The sequence below is a fragment of the Electrophorus electricus genome, chromosome 2 (assembly GCF_013358815.1).
Source record: "Electrophorus electricus isolate fEleEle1 chromosome 2, fEleEle1.pri, whole genome shotgun sequence".
Taxonomy (NCBI): Eukaryota; Metazoa; Chordata; class Actinopteri; order Gymnotiformes; family Gymnotidae; genus Electrophorus; species Electrophorus electricus.
The window spans coordinates 6,549,949-6,572,448 of NC_049536.1; the positions used below are offsets into that span (position 1 = coordinate 6,549,949).

Here is a 22,500-nt window from a genome sequence, read left to right on the forward strand (position 1 = left end):
AAGCTAGCAGAGGAAATGAGCCAGTGACTGATTTGTCCAAAAATATTTACAATCTAATCAAATTTTAAGCAGCTTCAAAAGTAGAAAGGGAAAAGATTTCTCTTACAAAATACCCTCGTATAAAAACAGGACAAATCTTCCCTGTTTAACTGGCTAATTAACAAAAAATGTAACACTAAATCAGAGCCAATAAACTGGTTTGGATAAAATGCATAAACTTGTAGAGAAAGACAGCTGGTCTTCACATTTTGACTGTTAAAGCACCTTCTTCAATAAAAAATGTGGCAATATAAAAAAGTGGATGAGGCAAGAAGTCTCAGTATGACATTAGACGATCAGATCAATTTTCAGAGCCATTGTTACAAAATACCAGATCATTCCAAATGGTATACAAGCTTTCTTATTACTATTAACCTACTTTCAAAGGTCTTTTCTATACCCTTTATGTGAGCAAGCACACCAAGTCTAGGTCTATCATTGTAAAGTTTTATTGGTCACTTATGGCAACATAAAATGTAAACCTGCATAGAAAGGCCCTATATCGTTTTATTCGTGGTTAAATTTAAATAAAAACAAATTCTGCTGTCTACAGCAGTCTGAGGAAGCAGAATATTAGATCTAGTACATTTTAGAGAAAATGAGTGGGGGTTTGAGTTATTCTAGTTACTGTAAGCTTATACTGCATGTGCTACAGCCTACTCTCCACCACAACCTATTTTTGTGCTTTACTCTCTATATATTTGTTTCTTACAGGCAAGTAAGTGTCTGGGTGTTATTATGCTTATAGGTAAGTAAATACCAGCAAGGTGGTGTGTGAGGAAAGTAAGGTTTTAGCTGCACGTTTTATAAGGCCATGCTTTAGCCCCTGCAATTCCATGCCAGTCGAGATTCCACCCAGCAGGAAGGAGGCTGGCAGAAGTGGCAGCTGACAGCTCTCTGCAGCAAGGGGTCTGGAGGCTTGTGCGGAAGCAGAGCCATTTGGGCCCACACACAGATGGATCAGACAGCTGAGCACAGCTCTAACGAGAGCCTGGGACCAAAGTGCTCTCTGAGAAAGGCAGCTGCCCAGAACAACTCCTCGGTAAGACAAAAAGTGATGGGAGGAAGCAGAGGGGGTCCTCACTGCAGCATACAGCTACAACCAGGACATAGCTGCATCATTATAGAATTCTGGTCAAACAATATGCTGTGTCTGGGTGCATGTGCATGCATCTTTGTTCGTTTTGAAGAAAAAAAAAAGAACAGTCACAATGGCAAATAATATCTTCAATTCAGACATAATGTTAAGGATTATACTGTGGTCTGGGTCTGGGCTACCTGTGAAGACAACCAGAACACAGATATCCAGCCTTCTTCCATGCGAGTTCATTTAACAATGTTCTCATGGCAGTGGGCGTCGTCACATCATAAAAGGAAGATTTACAATAAAATGATAGGTTGCATTTATTATGACAGGTTTAATTATTTCTAAGGGGTTAATTGAGAAAGCAAATTTACTTTTGTGATTGGTTCTCTATTATGCATTACTATGGTATTGCAAGTAGACTGTGTAAATTCTTTGCTATCAGTCATAGCTGTTTAGTCATTACCCAGTAGCACACTTCCCCAGTGCGCAGAGAGAGAGAGAGAGAGACTGACTAAAAATAGCTTCCATTGATTGTTGCTGGTAGGTTTAGCATGGTAGCAGCATGGTACAGTCAGGGAAAAACTGCTTCTCAGTTCAGTCCTCAGGAACCCCAAGAAGTGCATGTTTGACTCCATCTCAGTTCCTAACACACCTAAATCACTCAAGAAGACCGAATAAGATATATAGTTAGAATGTACCAAAAAAAATGTGGACTGTCCTGGAGGCTCTGTATCCTGGAAAACACCAAGAACTGCCCTGTAAAACACTGATCTAAAACATCTAATGTGCAATGTACAAGTATATGGTGGTAATCTGAGAAACATTCTGAGGCTCTTTGAGATAGGCTGAGCCTGCGTAAAAGACTCAATGCGGGACCAATGCCTGGCATTTTACCTGCATTCCCAGCCATACTGTCTTTAAAGCATAGAGGGGAGAACAAACGTGTGTTGGAAAATATGTCCTAGTTTTATCAGAGCCTAGCGGCAGAATTGGGCCTTTACAGCCAGGCTGTGCAAGAATTAATGACACGAGACACCAAATAATTACGTCAGAATGAGGACTCTAATCAAGCCTTCCATAGTCAGATGCTATTTTACAACCCACAGAGTGTGACTAGCTCCAAATCACTAAAAAGCCAGGATCAATGGTTCTACAAGCAGCATGTGTACACACACGTGCACACAGACGCGTGTGCACTGGAACCATCACTGCAAATTTTTACCTGTGTATAAGTAATAATTCAAGTCACAAACATGGTAGAGCGACACAGGCCTAAGCTTATAGTAAGCATGTTAGGAAAATGGATTAGCAATGTAAAAAAACTGAAATATGACATGAAACAGCCTAAATTCAAAATAGAATATATACAAACCAATATACTATTTAGTGTATTGACACGCAATAGAACTAATAAGACCATTTCGTTTACTTACATAAATGATCCAAGTAAACATGATCTTTAGCAGGCTACTGACAAAACACAGATGGTTTAACAACACTTGTGAGCACTAAGGAGTGTTTACTAAATGATCTACTTACAGCATTTTGCTCTGATCATGTCAGAACACTGAGAATCATCTCTGCGTCTGCCTTCCTCTATACCTAATCCACCTACAGATCCCACAGACTCAACCTCCCAGCAGTGCTAGCCTCATAACAAAACTGCCTGCTCACTGCAAGAACTGCAATTCAATCACTGAGAAACACAGAAACAGAAAGAGACGGAGCACAGGAGGGAGCACAAGAGCAAGCTAGAGGGAGGGAGGCTGGGTAAAGAGGAAGGGCGAGAGAAGCAGGGGCTCGCTGTATGAGGTACCATATGGTATAGGAAACCATGAAACTACTATTCAGAAATTTAGCTGCATAGAAAGAAATGAACGCAACACAATTAATCTGGTACCACAACACACCCACACCCACACCTGAATAAATGCCTGTGGCTTGGCAGTGCTGTAAGAGTGTCAGTGTGTGTGTGTGTGTGTGTATATATATATATATATTTTTTTTTTTTTTTTATGCGCAGTTGTGTCATAGTGTAGAGCTCCTCTGCTCAATAGGAGCACAGATCCATCTGCAGTGTAAAGTGCTGTACTGGCCTTAACCCCTGAAGCACCATGGTGGACAGAGCTTCCAGGCATTGCCTCACTGCAACTCTCTGATGACTTTGCTCACACACTACGAAATGACCGTCATCTACAGGACTCCTACAGTCTTTACAGAATTGGTTTGCCCCAAACCCAGTGAAACCTTTTCACATGTATGACTAAAACAACTAACTGCAAAAGGACAACATAATATTACAAACCAGTGCACAAATATGCCATGGAAGCACAGAAGCAGAGACATTTGCATATCACACACAGTTGGGAGCTTCTCTGCCATAGAAGGCAGATATGCTGCATAGGGAGGATAACACTGTGCAGTTTCCTGAGTGCCCCATGCCAAGGCAGCATTCATCCCCTTTCTCTCAGTCACACACACAGATGCACAAACAGCAGGAGTGTTTTTTAGATATTTTACAGACAGGTGAACCAGCTGGGATATGTAGTCTGCTAAGTGCCATAGATCAGTGTGTCTATACAGAGATGCACTTATCTCTGATCCCACACCTGTGCAGAGATGTTTTGAGTGACAAGCCTGCCCTGATACATACACACACCCCTCCAGGAGGTTTCTATCATACTGTCATGGTGGAATGTACATCAGTACACAGGTCAAGTAGCAACATATTCCATGTACGTTTTCCTTTTCTCTTCCACCTTTAACACAGAGAAAATGAATCATTACACCATCGGCACAGAATAAAGGGTGACAGAAAACAAGAAACCAAAAGAGGTGAACAACCACTATGTGCTGTCTCTGATCAGCTAAATAAATCTGCCCAACAGTGTAAGACTGCAGATCTTACCTGCAATTTATTTTACTAGTTAAAAATGCCTTAGCTTTAAAAACCCCCCCAAAAAACCCAAATCAAACAAACAAAAACAAACCAACAAAAATGTTCACAGAGTCTCTAAAGTATCAATGCCTTTGGTACATAAAAAGTGTGCGGGCAGGATTGGGAATGTGGCACTGCTGAAGCTATTCTTTAACAAATTGCTATAAATAACTCAATTCTGCTGATGCTACATTATAATAAAGAGGCCACATGTAATGATTAGGGCTCAGGTTTCCCAAGGAGACCCTGGAGAAAACATGGTAAACGGAAGCATGGATGCGGTCTGCAGTTCACTCCCATCTTTTGCTACCTTCCCACTGTGACTTAAAATAGTGTCTTATTAAACAAAGATCATACACACAATTTATACTGCCATATCTTTTTGAACAAAAGGTTAAGCCAAACAAGGCCTTTATTCATAACTAGTGAAACCTTATATTCTTTAAGTAACTTTATTCTAGACCATTGTCATGTTACATGACCGAAGCTCTTGAGTTTTAGATCATAGACAAACATGACATTTCACCATATTTCCTGACTAAATGGAATTCATTGTTTCTTTACTGAGTCCAGGCCCTGAGACAAATTTTCCTAGAGGTTCCCATACTTTTTCCAAATGACCTTGATACCACTGATGACAGCCAAGTATTAAGAGGATTTTCACCCAACACCTTATACTTCCATAATTCATTGAGGATGAAAGCTGCAGCCTATTCAGATTTTCATATATCTCCATAATTGACATTTATAACTCAAAGGCCACAATGCAAAAAAGCCAGTAATGTGACAAATCATTTCTTATGCCACTGGAGAGAGTCAAGAGATTACCAATTCATGAAATGACAAATACATACTTGAAAGCTAAGCACGTAGAATTAGAGAGTCTATTGTGACTTGCAGAGATATTTCACATTTCTTTCATTATTTTTACACATTCAACTTCTATTTTGCAAGAACAGAAAAACATTGCATTTTGCTCATGATCCACCTCTTATTTAACTATGCCAGTGTCTCGTGAACAAAGAGTGTCAATGGGGTTACTTGGGCTGACCAGACTTCTTATCCTGTTAGACCTGTCCATGTCCTGTAATTAATCAAGTCTTGTCATTAGATTGGAGGACAACTATCTTTAGATCAGTCCTCTTGGTTAACGTGATGCAATATATTAAGCTTGGTGTCCTAATCAACGAAAAGTTAATCAATGTATACAACAAGGGTGTAGGATTATATAATTAGGTTTCCATAAGGTACGTCATGATAAATAAAATTAAATAAAATACATACATTAAAATACACATCGGCCTTATAACTCAGTCCAATACCAGTGAGATCCCTATACACACTGTAAATAACCTGGTAAAGAAGGAACAAGCACTTATCCAAGTAGCCCAATAGCCATTTTTAATTCACAAACTGTCAAAATCCTTTAGTCGAATGCAGGACAAAGATGGCATGCTCCACATATATTACGATCCATCAATATTAGATTAATTTGAGAGTCACTAATGCCATTCATGGAGCTTAAGGGGTGTGTTAACAGACAATAGCAAACACACTCCTCTCAGTGAGATATGAGCAGACAGTAGGATGAAAGTTACCTCCACTGAGATATGGAGATCTAAGCTCTCATTTCACTAGGGGAGATTAACGAGGGCATACAATTGATCGAGTTGCACTGCCTGAGTTCAACTCAAAGGGTAAAGATTCTGTCATTAGGATGTTACCTGACTGATAAAGGTAAAAATCAGAAATAAAAGCAACTGGCCCACCTTTCTTTATACCTTCTCTAAGACCTCATCCCATCTCATGTATTCAACTTCATATAACAATATTTATAAAAACAAGATAAAGCTGTGTGCATTAGTTTGGATCTATGTGCAGAGTACATGTCAGACCACTTGGCCTCTGCTCAGCTGATACGCAGCTACATATTACTACACTAGGCAGCAGGAAATGAAGACTCCATTAACCCCAGGTGTCACTGCTGACCTACAACCCCATAACACCAGCTGGGGAAGATCTGAATTTGGTGCATGTGGGTCACTCATTCCAGCAGTGGATCTCTGCATGACTCATGAACAACTGGTAAAAATCCAACCCACATGTACAGTGCAACTCATACTCCTTTTGTTCTCAAATGGGAATGAATGAAAAAAGAGGTGGAGGAAACAGAGGGTGACTACATACACTTAGCATGCAGTGGTACTCACCATTGCTCCAAAAAATCATCATACCTGGTTTTCTTGGCAAAGATAAATGAATAAAGTGGTGTACCAAATAGCTTACTTGTTTTAAAAGCCAGGTCTGAAGGCACAGATAAGCAATGATATGTTGGACATATAATTACTGAGACCTAAACGCTAAACTCTATTGGTGGCACACTGCTCGAAACAGCCAAAAAAATAGAAATGATACTTTTCCTCCCTTATATAGACAGACATTAAATCTGGACATTATGACTCTACTGACAAAGTGTTTTGTTTTTGAAAGTCACATGAAATGAAGTTATTATAATATCATGCCATCAGCATTATGGCAGTAAAACAGTCATAAAACAATTGTCCTGATACCACTTAGGGAAGCTTTTCTTCCAGAGTGTGCATAACCTTGCTTGACCTTTTGGACTGATACGGACTGTTATGTCTACTCTGCAGACTCCAAGCATTCAGTGGAGAAAAACATAAGAAATACAAATTCTATAAAAACAATGAAATGGAAATTTCACAACATATTCATAGTATTTTCTGATATATATGTTGTTTGTAAAATTGTATTGTGTTATATGAAAATGAAATCCATTCTTGTCCCTTACTGTACATGAAAAATACAAGACATACCATGTTTCATCTTGAATGAAATGTGAAATCCTACCTGAAACAACGAGAAGATTTTCAAAGTTGTGTGACACACCTTTTACAGAGTAAGGACATAAAATGAAACTTTATATCCAGTTAACAAAGAACAGGGCTGTAAGGAGGTGAGATGGGAGTGAACCCACAGAACACTGCTGCTTGAAGGAGAACCAATCAACATGGAGGACCAGATGTGACATGGATATGGACACTGCCCACCTCTACACCCCTATAAATCACAACACTTAACATTTCAAGGTGGAATTGAGTATTGGAGGCCTGTTGGTCTCAATTATAGAGTTGAAACTATGATTTCTTCTTAGCTGATGCAACTTCAAACTCATCTGAACAAATGCTCATCAAGAAACATAATTCTGCATGCAACATTTTGGAATAAGTGCAGAAGGGTCTGTTTCTGCAATTCCCAGAACATCAACCAGGAGACTGACGCTTCCAGCCAAGCCTATTGGTCTAACTCAAGGACAATACTGAACGTAAATACATACTTTCTCCCTGCTTTTCCTCTCCAAAGTTAGCATAGTGTTCTAGTCTTGATACTGTGACATTACAGATTAAGGAAAATATTTTTTTCTTATATGTAATCATTTAATTTCATCATAACTATCCTATTTCAGCTTGGTATATGGTGATGTTTTATTCTTGTCTTCCTTTTCCAACTGATTTATTATTAAACTTTGTTGATGTGTGTGTCTCTTGTCATAGTAGTTCTAACATCTAAGAAAAGTAGGCTATTCCATTAGAGTGGTCAGAATTTCTATCAGACATTGAGAAAATTACTACCATTTCCATAGATACCTTGTGTTAACCATCAGGTGTGTCTCATTCTGAGACTATTTTGTCCTGTTGGACTGGTGCCTCATTTGTTGGAATCATTATCATCAATACGCTAATAATTTCTAATGTGAATTAATTTAATTAAAATCTGAACACCTACAACACTATGCTCCGACAGCTCTATTCTGGGATCTTGTGTCTCAGCACATCTATTTCTGGGATCACAGAAAATGCAATAAAATAGTGCTTAGGGAATACTCCATGGATTCCAGTTTTAACCTGTGAAATTTATGCACCTTGTACAAGCCATCATGCCTACAATCTGAATGGCTACAACTGGTTAAAAGCTCCCTGGAACATTAATATTCTTCTCATCTCTCATTTTCAGTCATCCTCATTCTCACAACAAATGCAAAGATGTGCACATGAAAACACAACCCCCCCCCCCCCCCACCCCAATCACAGAATAGGGCGACACTGAAAAGAAAATTCATAATAATAATGATGTCATGTTCTAAAAAAAATATTAATCACAGAAAAAGACAATACCTCAAATGCTGTACTTGTGAAAGTTACTTGTCACACTATTACAACACACTATAATCTCTTGATCCAACAAAGATAATTCATGTCCAGGTTTAATTGGGGTGCTGGTCACCTGTCAAGCAAGATACAAAAAGGGCAAGATGGAGAGGGAGCGAGAGACATTCCCGGTCCAAACCTTTCACCTTGATTTTGTCATCTCAAATCATACAAGGCCATCATCACTCAACAGCGGAGGACATGTACAGCTTATCCACCTTAACACTGATAAAAATAAATCACAACACGTGGAAAATAGGACAGCTGAATCTTCAATTTGAAAAATCAATAGTAACTACACCCTTAATAGCAGAAAGCTTTCCAGATTTACAAGAAAAGCCTGCAACTGTTTTCCTTACATGCCTACCTACAATTTAAGTAAATCTAATTTCCCCTCTTGATGTCATAATTAAGCAACCGTTATCTGTTAAACTATTTCATAGGTAGCCTTTTAACTTGTGTGACCTGTTTGAGACATTGCTACAAGTGTGTCTACAATCAGTGCACTGAAATGAAAACAGCTTACCAAGGATCAACTTAGAATGTATTGAGCTTTTGCCATTTAACATGTGCTGATGCCAAAATTTGGAGAAGTTGGAAAATATATTTTCCGGTATCATCTTAAACATCTGTACAGCAGTATCACTGAATGCTTTTTATTTTCACAACTTGCACTAGGAACAGTATAGGCCTAAGCAAAGACAGATCTTAAGACAGATCTTCAGAATTCAGTTTTACTGGTGGAATTCCCAAACGGGGAATAAATCATGCAAGACTAAATAAAAGATAATCTACCTGGAATTCGCTTTTAAAACTTGGGTGAGCACCTCTAACTACGTCAGTTAGGTCCAAAAAGAAAACTTAAAACCTATGATGTTTAACTAAATTAAAAGAGAACATAGTATCAATTTTGCATAAAATCTACGAGAAACCGATACATTACAAAGGGGGAAGAATGGGTTAGTCACATTCCCGGGATGTCAGACTGGTTTACTGAAGTTCACCTGTCAAGTTTCAACCGAAACAGAAACACGCCCATATTTAATAATACGTTACTGAAACTAACTATAAGTAGGGCATATCTTTTACTCCAAAACAACAACTAACTCGGATTATAAACTGGCTAGAACTGTTAACCACAAAGTTCCAGACAAAAGCTACAAAGAAAGCACTTATAAAACAGATGCTAGCCATTTTCCTTAAAAGGGGAATTAAGTTACTTAGGTTAGCTAGAACTTCAAAACTGGAGCCAAGGCTAGCTAGACATCCTATTAAAAACGTTACGATGACTATCTAGGTTAGGAGCTAGTTAGTTAACCCAAATATAATAGCCCAGTAGCTATTTAGTTAGCTACATCATAATGAAGCTGGCTGGCTAAGATAGCCAAATATAACAGTCTGACTGCAGCGTATAATTCAAGAAAACGGGCTTCTGCGTTATCCGTTAGTTAGCTAGCGTTATTTAACTGAGCTAGCTTACCTAGCTCAGCAACACATTGCAACGAGCATCACCGGCTTACCAGCGGTAGGTTTTGCCGCTACGAGTGTGGCTTTTCCACAACGTAACATTTTCAGCATTTTATGATCAGTCAACGTTAGTCGTATAACAACATAATATGGCCAGACATAACCAACAAGCGAGCTAAAACCCGGCTGCAGTTGGCGTCTAACGGCAGTTAAACATCTTGGCTAGTGTGGGTTAAATAGCTAAACAGCTAGCCAGCGACATAGAAACGAATAAAATTATACCAACGGTGGCCAAAATTAGGCAAACTAGGCATCGTAAAGAAACGCGTTAGCTCTCTTAGTAATGTTAGATGGACACCACGCCGGCGTTTAGTGAGACACATGACCTTAGAGAGGTATTAGGCAGTGGTCTCTAGCTAGCTGGAGACGCCATGCCTACCCACTGAGAGGTCGCTAAAGTGCCGAGTGCTTTGGACAGAATTGAATGAAGCTAAATATGCTCTGTGCACCAATGTTTTCTACACTGTTGTTGAAATTTGTCGTTAAACATAAACAATAACGTGGAGTTACCTTACTAGAGGCAGCTCGGGCAGACATTTTGTTCCTCCTTTAGCTTCCCAAGTTGACTTAAACGTGGTGGCTTTTTTAAAAACAGAGCGAGCTACGCTTGCTTGCTTGCTTGCTTGAGAAAACAGCTAAACGGCCCGTTTGGTTCCTCTCGCCCGGGTGCCGCAGCGCCGGGCTCGAGTTTTAACTGTAGACGATGAGCAACATGTCAGAAATCTTATTGAGGAGATCCAAAGTTCCCAGCCGAGCTCTTCTTTAGCGTAGCAATACGCTGCCGTCAGTGGCTCCCGCTGGTACTGATGCAACGAATCGTATCCGAAAATAACTCCCAAATGCGACTGCCGAGCACAATTCGGCTGTATTAACACGTCCCGAACCGAAATATCCGTTCGAATGTGCGTTTGAGCACATGTAAGGAGGGAGGGATTTGTGTCCTCAGCCTCCGTACCTCTCCACTGCAATGGCAGACACGGGATGCCTTTCCCACAGCGCTCCGAGTCCAAGCAACAACCGTGACATGTCTGTCTGGGAAAGTCCACCGCGCTACTCCAGGGGTGTGAGTAAAAACGGTGAAGATTATTGGCTTCGTATTCCAGTTCCGCGGTGGTTATCCGACACAAGATTCCCGCAATGAACAGCAGTGTATTTGAATGATAGCGACTAAGTAAAATGAAATGCCTTGCTGCAAACATGGGAAATGATTTGCTCCCATCAGGAAAACAAAACAAAACAACGTCATTGTTTGTCATTAAGGAATTGATGTATTAAAAGCTGATTTGCCAAAGCTCAAATTTAGATAAACAGATAGCGCTCGATTTCATTTAGTAGACCAAATACAATTGCAAACTGATATAAGATATAATTGAAAGACCACATTTAGATTTTGTGGTTGTGACCACATTATTCTTTTAACAACATTAGAAAACCTCTATCTTTTTAGATGCTGGTCTTTTCCATTTCTGGATATAACAGTACTGCAAAACATTAAAGAAATCACTGCAACTGAGATTAAGATATTAATCTGTTTGAAAAACTGAGAAAAGCGAATTTAAATGGAATAATTCATAGCTCATTATTCATATCTGATCTACAAATTATTCATATCTGATCCACAGATTATTCATAACTGATCTACAGATATTGCAAACCTATGTTTGAATGTTTCTGAGATGCTTTTTAAAATGAACGGTTTATACTTTTTTTGTTTAAGTTTTTTTTTTTTTTTCCCTTTAATAATCCCTGTATTTGCCATCACTCTGTGGTGGAATACACCAAGCAGACACCTTGCAGCATTACAGCAGACAACTATGCAAGGCTACAGTGAACACAGCTACATAGGCAAGAAAGTGTTTAGCCTGCATTTAAACCGCCAGACATAACTCAATTTAAGGGCTTCATGGTAAAGCTAAGTGTTTTACAATTGTAAACAGTGGATCAACAGAAAATTAACTACAATGCACAACATTGTCATAGTTTATAGTAGTCGTGCAATACTCTTAGGCAGAGATTACTGCTGTTGATGGTGTCTGTTCCATAACATCACTCAGTGTCATTAATTTGGACTATGCTTCTGGAGGATCGAGAGCCCACGCACACTGGCCTTCCTGCCACAACACCAAAGTGTAGAACCAGGATAATTTTTTCCTGACACAAGTATTTCCATAACTAATTATCCATCATACAGAATTCTCTGCACACCCTGCATCAGTTCTTAAAAAATGCACAGTACTCTTGTATAATGCATTTCACATTTAACAAGGACAATCTGATTGGGAAGCATTCACTGTTTCAAACAAAAATCACAAAATCTGCTGTTACTGTCAGGCAATAGTGATGGTGGACCTCAGTGAAAACATCAGTCATTAGCTACCTAAGCAGAGAAAAAGCAGCATAGGTTATACTGGATGTCCTTTCAGTATATCACCCCTGTTCAAGATCTCAGCGGAAACAGCAGGAGCCTAACAGAGCGAGCAAAGCTGCACGGGGCACATAAAGTAAACACAAAAGATACTGACAGTTGATTTCAGCATTATGCCTGGCCCTACATTTAGAATACTACTAGAGGGTTTGTCATCTGGACCCATTCTTGGATAGTCTCACCAAGCATCATCCTGAAGTTGAAGAGACATTGCAAATGAAATACACATTAGGAAAACAACAAAGTAATCCAAACACCAAAAAATACAGTAGCTTGGCTTTGGGGATATGTCTACTATTGAATGAAGAAGAAAATTCAATGGGATGGACTGTTCAATTTAAACCATGCCCAATTAAGTACCTATGACAATGAGAATTTGGTTAAGCAAGGTAGAACACAATATTTGATCAAAACACCCGTGCCCTTAATGTAAGCAATTTTATGCTGCATGAGGCTGTTTTGCTCTTTGTAGTCCCCTGACTGCCTCTGTCACCTTTTATCTCTGTTAATGAGCACAGGAGAGATACAAGCTGAGTGTGAACCAAGAGGAGATGGGGTCCTGCGATGATGCTGACGTAAGGAGGCTTCATGCCATTTCCGCCGAAGGACGGAGCGATAGAGGGATGAGAAAAAGAGGCAGAGGAGGGGGAATTTGACTTCTGTATGTTAGAACAAGGTCACGCGCCTAACAAATGAATAAACAGAATAGTAATAAGATGTAAATACATGAGGAATAGTGGGAATTCAAGACTAGCCTCACTATTCTCAGCCTTGGCAACAGACTAGTGTGACTTTCTGAGAAAGAAAAGGCCTGTAAGTAATAGTATTTTTGTATTCAAAGAATATCCCGGACCTCTTTTTAGCATCTTCAGTTGATTTATAGAGTAAAAAAGAAAGGTGGGGGGGGTCACCTACAAATGACACTGTAAGAAAGGTTCTCTTGTCTCATTCTTCCCCATAGCCTTGTTGCTGCTCCACCGCACATTATGTTTTACAAAATGTGATATGTCCATATTTCACGTTTTAATCTTGAAACACAGGACTATTGCCATTCTCTAACTCTTCGAGCTGCCCTGTTCACCTTTTACTTACTACCTTATAAGTGGTTTTCCTGTTACCTTTTTTTAGGTTCCCAGCTCATTATCAGTTTATGTCTTGAGTACTGTCAAGTATTAATCACTGATTATATTTACATAGGTTGAATATAACTTCTTTTTGGAAAAAAATAACTCTTGACCCCTGCATTCTTTTACTTCTTGTCCAAATAATTGAGAAGCTTGTGTCTGTGGTGTTACACTCTTAAAAAGAAGGCTCTTAAAATGTTCTTTGTTTCTGTGTATGGTTCTTGGAAGAACCTTTAATTAGAACAATAACTTTTTGTTATATGTATGGTTCTTCAAATGGCACCAACCAAAAATGTTTTTTTAAAGAACCAATCAATTAAGGATTCAGGGAAAAATAAACGGAATTCCAAGGAATCCTTTCTGGTTTCAGTTAGCACCTTTATTTTTAAGAGTGTTCATCATTATGTCAATACAAATAATCTTAATGAAACATTTCAGTTAAGTTTTCAGGCCTAGCTCTGCACCTCTCAGTGTTTTTAATGATTTGTCATATAATAGAGTTAATAATATATCTAAGGTCTGTAAAGTTCTCGTGAGATAATGCAGAAAATAAATCTGATTATTGTATCAATGTCTCTAGATTTCTATAGTACTCTTATAGGTCTTACAAATTTACGAGTTCAGAATATTGCAGCAAGAGCCCTGGCATATACCATTACACCAACTCTTAGATAATATCACTTAGAACCTGTATATTTTAAAATGGATTAAACATTTTTCTTAATAATTTTTGTTGTCTTGTTTCCCTCCACCATAGCAAAATTATTTACGATATATGTTTGTTCTACGTATTCAGATCATCAAAGAGCAAATCCCTAAAACCTGTCTGAAGTGCAGGGAGTCAACATTTTGTTACTAAAGCCCAAAGCACTAAAACCCTCTTTCTATATTCCTGAGAACCATCAATACACTTAAATACACAAAAAATATTCTCAAATTTGTTGCAAAGTTTTATTCTTATACTATTTTTATTATTATTCTGTTTAACTTTACTGTTTTTGCTTTTTATTAATTAGTTAATGTTCTCTTTTTATCTGTTTATAAAAATATCTTTCTCTATATATCTTTTTTCTTTTTATTATAAAGATTTATCTTTCTGTTTTTATAAAGCTGTGAAACATATTTTAAAAAGTGCTATATGACTAATGTTTATTGTTGTTTTGCCTTGTCATCAGTTCAGAACAAGAGTTCTCAGAGATCTCCTAACACTGTGCAAGTGGTTCAGCCAACAAATAAATATTCTGACAGATGTATAAATCAGTAAACTGCCTCTCTTCAAAACCCACAGATGTCCACTGTACTCTTTCTAAAGCTGTATACTTGATATACAGTGAATGCATATGCTAAATTCAGCAACACAGAGATTGGACACATTATGCTTTATAACTAATTTAGCTTGGGATGGATGATGATATCAGTTACTCAGTGAGGCATGGTAGCATTGAAGTACAATGTTATGTTGATAATCTTTTCTGGGGCAGTTCTGCAGCTAACCTTTTCATTCTTCATTTAATATATACTGCCTGAATTGACATATTCAGACAAAGTTAAAATATTGTTTCAATGAAGCCTACAATCTCAAGGATATTCTATGTGCTTTATCAGACATAGAAATTAATATAATGACATTTCCAATATTATTGTAAGTTGTAGTGAAACAAAATGAAAACCATAATTTTGTTGTAAATCTTGCCAGTGCTTAAATAATAACCTATATGTTCATGTTGCAGAAACGAAAGATGCACATTTATTTATATCCACAGCAACTAAACAAAAAAATAAATGTTTCAGCTGTTGTGTACACATAAGTAATAATATCCACCAGGAACAGAGTGAGTCAATGTCACGATGAAAAGTGAATCACAGATTCCAAAGGAGCTCTTCAAAGCTCTTAGGCCGTGGGCAAGAATGAATCACCAGACAAGACCAGCAGCCCAGTAAGCAAGTCTTAGGGTTCATTTATGAAAATAGAAACCCTCACCTTCAGTGATAAATATTTGGCAGCTGCTTAGCTAGAAAGCAATGCCGCTTGGGTTAAAACTTGTGGTTCTTGTAACATCATAAAAACAACATAAAAACCTTTATGGTTAACTTTTGGCCATTTTTGAGTTTATCACGAACGCAGACAAACACCATAAGTTATTATAGACTGGCAGTGTATAACTCAACAAAAGCCAACCAAAAGGCAACCCAGCCTTCTTCTGCCAGGGTAAGGTCTCTCTCTCCACAAAGTCTGGTCCTAGAAATACTCTAATGCCATCTAAGCGAATACCCTTCAAAATGCCAGGCACAACAACTTTCCATGTGATTATGTGTTGCCAATGCATTTATTGGATAAAAAAGAGGCCTGCACAGGTCTGCAACCAGAAGAACATCTCATCAGAACAATACAAGATGTTCTGTTAGTGTGATTCCCAGGACTCGTTAGGGGTTGGGCTACAAACTGAGATCTGATCAGTGATCTTAAGGATATCAGTACCATGCCGATAACTAGTTTGGGTTTATTTAGGCAGCAAAATTACAAAATTACAAATTTTCATTAAAAAAAATGTAATTACCTTGCGTAAAAGTAAATTGCTTAGTAATGCTAAGCTGAATAAAGTGTAAACACTGATCTTTTTTCCCTTTTCTGTTCCTGTTTTCATGAATATTGGAAAAACGAAGCCCTACTCAACAGATTTCTGTCCTGTCAGCTGTTATAGAGCAGCCACACTGTAAAGCAATTAAGGCATTGATTTGGAAGAAGACTCATTTTGTGCTTACTGGCCTGTCGATAGCTCTTGGTAGAATGATTAAGTAAATTTAAAAAAAAACAATTCCACTGAAAATACTAAGGACAAAGTCTTCTGTTACCAACAACTTGTAGCTATTTTTATTTTATCCCATGATATCCAGGAAATAAATATTTGACAGTTCTGCTGGCATATTCTGGAGATCTAAATGGCATTCCCACAATATTTCCACAACAACTGAAATGTTGGGAATGGTGAATTAGGCATATGATTAGTCTTTTAAACAGGTACAATGGAAATGTGTTCTTCTGTGTGATTAAATTCAGTTGCACATTAGGAGACACCAGGGCATATGTATGATAAACCTCCATCATGTCATCTGCCCTACACTCAGAGATGAACATTTATTTATTTGTGTATGGAAAGAGATGTTTGTACAATTTCGGCTAAGGTTGACCTTTGCATGTCTCTTCTTCTCTCACCAGCTCTTTCTTTTCCATCCATCATTACAATAAACACATAGTGCCAAAAGCCACATGAACATGATGTTGTAAGAGAAAGCGACCGAAAGTTGAGTAAACTCAATGCTTGAGCTAAAGCCAGAAGCACAGGATCTCAGTGCGCAGAGTCTGGGGCGCAGGAGGGCACCCCACTGTTCCACACTCACACATTGTTCTAGGAGGCAGTACATACTGACAGCTTGAGTAACCAGAAAATACAGGAACAGCTAAGAGAAAAAGGAAAGAAAGAATGGGGCAAGGTTACTCTAGATCCTGAGGCAGCCCTCAGCCAACACGATCTGATAGAGATGTAAAGGTCATCCTCCCCTTGTTCTTGTGCAGTGCAGAATAGCTTGTTGGACAACACTCTGGACATCTTTGGTTTCATATACGCATTTGGGCTGCTACGTGAATGAGTTCTTGAAAAATAATTTTAATTATATATCCCTTTGGTCAAGTAAAAATGATTTTATTGGTCTGTGAGTAAACACAATTTCTAGCCAGTACTACTGCAATGATATATACCAAAAAACTGCAATCCAGCCTAGCATTTTGGGGAAGGAGGAGAATGTTTCAAATGCAAATTCCAAATTTTCATATAGGAACTGTCATGCCAATCAAGCATTTTCAGCCATTTAAGGTGGACAACAGTAATCATACTTTACATGACTCTATATTGAAATTCTGAATTTAGTTGGGCTTATGGAATGAGCTTTACAGTGCACCTTCTAGAATGCCTGTTTTCCTTTTGAAACAACAGAAGGGTTTTAGATAAGACACACTAAAACACAATTGATAAGAAATCATAATTTTCAATGGAGGCTGATTACAAATTAATTAACTACAATCGATTAGCTTCAGAGCTCTGAGCTTCCAAATATTTTTATTCATGCTCAGTTAGGCCACTCAGACCTGAGAGCTGCTTTTTTTTTTTGTATCATTCATATAATGCTCTTCTACCGATAATAACTAGTGACGTAATCTCCATAAATCATAAAGTCCTTATGAATAATTTGGGATACTAGAACACTTATTGCAATCAGTGGCACCATTTCTTGGTGGGAAAAGGGGAAGTAAAGAAACAAATGCATTGATAATGTCATTACAAGGATAAACAGAGAAATGTGTTAAAATCAACTCCTTTCTGTTTAGTTCTGTATCACATCTCATTGCCTTCTTGGGACAGAATATGTGGTGAAAAATATTTCGCAAATTTACAATCAGTCGTGCTCAACACATATATCCTCTACGTAATCTTATTAAGCTTGTTCCTAATGATGAATCACAGCTTTACATCATCAATGGCTAATATCTCTCCAGACTCATGTCCTTGGTGGCACTCAGAGATCCAGGTTTTGATGGCAAAGGTACAGAAGTTACCAAATGTGGTGCCTGTGATCGTTCACTCTGTGGGATGAGAAAGTTGGGGGTAAGAGTGAGGAGGTGGGGGTAGAAAAATCATCTATGGGGTAATCTACCGCACTGCGCAAAAAGCCCAACAACGCAATAAATCTCTTCCGCTTCACAAGGAAATCAATTCTATTAATCCCCACCTGTGCTTCCTATAGAGAGTGAATGTTTACAAGAATCCCTAGATATATGAGTCTAGTAGCTTCAAGAGGGACAGCCCAAAGGACAGTCACAACATGGCTCTGATGGTTCAAGCAAAGGTGATGTATTCTGAGAATGGGATGTGGTGGAGGTGAAGTGTATTAAACACCAGGGGGCAGCGACAAGCATGGAGTGTGTGATTCCCACTGAGATTGATGCTAGCATTAAAAATGTCGTTAAATGAATATATTTATTACAGGAAAATCAAGTGGTAGTGTAATTTCTCTTGCCCACCATTTATTCCACAAAGCTTTATCAGAAAAAAAAAAATCGATCTATTCTGGAATTCAAACTCTGAAGTGAATATCTGAGATGTCCTGAGTCAGGTTAACCCCAAGACAACTATTGAAGATCAAGGCTTGATGGGCGCTTAGGGTCTTTACCACAGAAACATAATTATCATAATTTATTATCTCTAATCGGCCTTTCCATGCCTGTTCAGACAAAGGCATGGCTTTATTTCTACACACAGCTATCATTTCTAAGATGAAGATACACAGACCTTAGGACTAACCGAAACTAACTTCCTATACATACCCTCACATAGATGCACACACGCACACACACACACACACACACATACACACACACACACACACACACACACACACACACACACACACACACACACACACACACACACACACACACACACACACACTGTCATTAATTGATTGCTGGTACCATTCAGTATATCCCACAGGGAAAATGCATCTAATGAAAAGTACATATAGCGCTTATTCATAAATAAGCCAGGGCAGACAGTCTTGACAGAGTGGTTGAATATAGCCTTAGAAAGGAACATTAACTTAAGGCTTACACATCAGTCACAATCGCCATGCCTTGCAATCACAGCGCAAGTCTAATACCTCTTGAATTCAAAATAATCTATATATATGTGAGCCGAATCACATATAATTTTTATTCACAAAGACTAGTAAGCATTGGCACTAAAGATACTGCATGCTGACTGAATCCCACAATATCTATACATGCTGTATCCCTGTTTGCCATTGTACATCAGAAGCTAAAAAAATTACTGCATGGACAGCCAGTCCCTTGAGATGCCAGAGGAAAATAACCAAAGTGATGTGATTCACAGTGGCAAGGCGAGGCACACACAGTTCTGCTAGCCAGAACCAAATCTCCTCGATCCCCATTACTTTCAGTGCCCTGGACCCGCTGACAATGGCGTGCCCGAGAAGTGAGCTCATGATACTCCCTGCGCTTGCAGTCGTTAATAGTGAAACTCTGCCCTCTGCCGGACCCCGGCGGTACTACGCACTTCCTGCCTTGGACTCGTTACGTCCAAACGCGCTCACTCACTGCGATTTCCACCTTTAAAGCAAGGAGTTAATGTATTTAAGATATCACAATATTGGAATAATAAAAGCAGTGTTATGTTTACAGTGAGACACATTTTTGCGCACAATTAGCTATATCAAAAAACTAATTTAAAAGTGGACCATGAAAATAAAGAGAAAAATATATAAACCATACTAGTGAAACTGCAGGGAGCAGGTAAATTCTGGTAATTTCAGGTTAAGGTCAAAAGTATTTCTGATATGCTGTCTTGAACTTGCATTCAGGGAACATGAAAATGAATTAAAAAATGACAGAAACACCAAATGAGACCTTGACACACATGCCTGGTTATATAAAGCAGCCTGAACAGGAAACAAACAGAAAAAAAAATAGTTTAAGGTTTTGAATTGCACAAGAAACATCATTAAAGAAGCACATTATTGTCTTATCAATTACATATCATTTGCATTTGTGCAATGTCAGCTCCCTCATCCACAGGCTTGTCTGAATGTGATGGCCCCTGAGAACATATGGTGTCTCCCTAGGACATGGCACATATCTCCCACATACAAACAAGCAGCACCAACCAGCCCTGGATGGCACACAAACAACTCTCCTTTCATCCCTACACATGCAAACAGACTGAGCCAGGCGTGCCGACACAAAGGCCTCAGGAGCAGTCCAAGATGAACAATTCTTAAACACGTATGAGACCAATGAGAAGAGTCAGGGTCACGCACACTGAATAGGATGTTCTTGAAAGAACTGTATATTACTGCAAAAGCCAGCTCTCAACAAATCCATCCAAAAGCAAAAGCAAAAGAAAACAAAAGAAAACAAAAGAAAACAAAACAAAAAAACGCATGAAAACTTTACAAAAACCATACAAGTGCAACTGCCAGGAATGCTGATTTCAGGTACAAGGCAGATGCGCTCCTGCTTCCCCTAGCTTGAACGTGCATTTAGCGTACACTGTAAAAACGTAGCGCGGCTCTTTGCGTTCTTTATTTGTAATAGAATGTTCCGTGGTAGCCAGGTCATTCTGACCTGCATATGCAATGAAAAGACATGTCTAGCCTGCATCTCCATTACAGTGCATTGTAGGACTAGTAAAGGTTGTATATTCACCACTGAAGCGCACTTTTCCATCACATAAAGGCCTTTCACTGATTAGCTCTGCCAGCTGGGAGAGAGACAGGACAACCACAGCTGAATCAGGAACCGTCCCAGTATACATGTACTGGATCCAGATGCCCTTGCATAACACCAGGAAGCTAAGCCGGAATGAAATCATGTTGGCGGAGAGGGAAGCTGGACCAAAATAAACTAATACCTCGAAAGAAGCATACACACTTCATTAAACCATTACTTCACCAGGCGTTTGTGTTTGAAATCTCGCAAGGTCCCTAATAGCTGAGGAGGCAGAATCTTTTCCATTAGGGTAAATGAACAAGGGCAGGATGATGGGTGGGGTGGGGTGGAAGGAGTCAATAGTAAATATCTCACTCAAAGCTTGCAGTTTTGTAATCACAGTTAAAATAATACAGACCGTTCATAAAACACGGTCAGTTCTATCATACTTTTCACTTTGGGAAGTATATAACAGGGCATGTGGATATCTGTGAATGGCATGACTGGTGTTTTTGTTTGTTTGTTTTTTTGGTGCCAGCTCAGCCTGAACACTAAGCACAGGTCAAGCTGAACAGGTTTTGCCCGAGACCATGGGCACTGTGGCTGACCTCTGACCCAGCTGATTCACTGCCACCAAGCTAGCCTTCATTCTTGAACAGTTTCCATTAGCCATAAATCAAGTGTGGATGCCTATATCATCCATGGCATATATGGGCTACAGCCTCCCTTGAAATATAGCCAGGGCTTGTGGGCAATCTGTGCCCAGGCAATAACAAACAGGACAGTGATTCATAAAAACCTCATCAGTGCTGTGCTTAACTAGAACCTTAATCGCCAATTATCTTCTGATAATATGTGTTCAGATAATGTAATAAACAGTATAGCTTGTATTGTGTTCTTGAATAAAAATGATACATTTTTATGATTAGACATTGAGACTTACCCAAGAACCCTTCAAAGGAAATCATATTTCACAGAATTACTGATTAATGTCTTTGATGTTGTAATGTACTATTCTCCAAAAGAAATGGTGACATGATTGTATTTTTGCATTAAAAAAGCCCAAACTCAGTAGCTTCTGACTGGGGACAAAATGTGACTAGATTTCAAATACCATCAGATTGATAGTAAGCAATATAATTGTGAAAAAACAGCTACAGAAGCTGAAAAATGAAGCCGGGACAAGAAACCTGAAACCGAGAACATGCCACCCGGCTTTCTGCTATATATGGCATTTATAGTGTCAAATCTCATTTTAGCACATTTGAACATATGAACGCAAAGAACGATTTAACAGTATGAGTGCCATCTAGATTCATGACTGTTATTATAAATATTATAAATATTGTAAGGGGGAAATGCTGACGGAGAGATTAGCTCTAGCATCAGTAGGGTGTAGTATGGACCTTCACGGCTATTGCTGCGCTTCAGTTACTTTTTTATGTTGGAAGGGTGTTTTAGAGGTGAATTTAGAGTAAGGGGAAACCTAGTAGATTGTACTATATACAGATCCCTTAGCTTTGAGTGTAATTAAATGTAATGTCAAAAAATGAATAAAATTATAAAGATACTTTTCATCTCTTTTCCAGACATTATTTTAGTATGCAAAGGAATATGTTCTGCTCTCCAGAAGCTCAGACAAATCTTGGAGGAATCTCAAATTCCAATTCCTCTTTAGAATACAATATACTGTAAACTCAGTGTTTTAATGTGCTAATGTTTGATAAACTGCATTACTGAACACTCTTAAATGCATGTAGTAAGACATTTACTAGAGGAGGAAGCTTGTGTTTTCTGCAGTGTGTGTGCTTTTAGTGCAGTGCCATATGTTAAGTACGTAAGGACACACATG

At 38.7% G+C, this 22,500-nt stretch overlaps 1 protein-coding gene across 11 annotated transcripts in view; it reads right to left on the minus strand.

The window, feature by feature from the left end:
• The window catches only part of tjp1b (tight junction protein 1b), a 57,555-nt gene that overhangs the window by 23,154 nt on the left and 11,901 nt on the right, over positions 1-22,500 (minus strand). Inside the window, exon 1 of one of the 11 annotated variants that reach the window (XM_035536636.1) lies at positions 10,331-10,972. The exons of 9 other annotated variants lie outside the window; for them this stretch is intronic. In XM_035536636.1, coding sequence (XP_035392529.1) covers positions 10,331-10,357 — 27 coding nt within the window. In that variant the 5' untranslated portion in view covers positions 10,358-10,972. Of the gene's footprint in view, positions 1-2,665; positions 2,795-10,330; positions 10,973-22,500 lie in introns of those variants that run through there. One more of the 11 variants, XM_035536641.1, reaches the window with a different exon arrangement.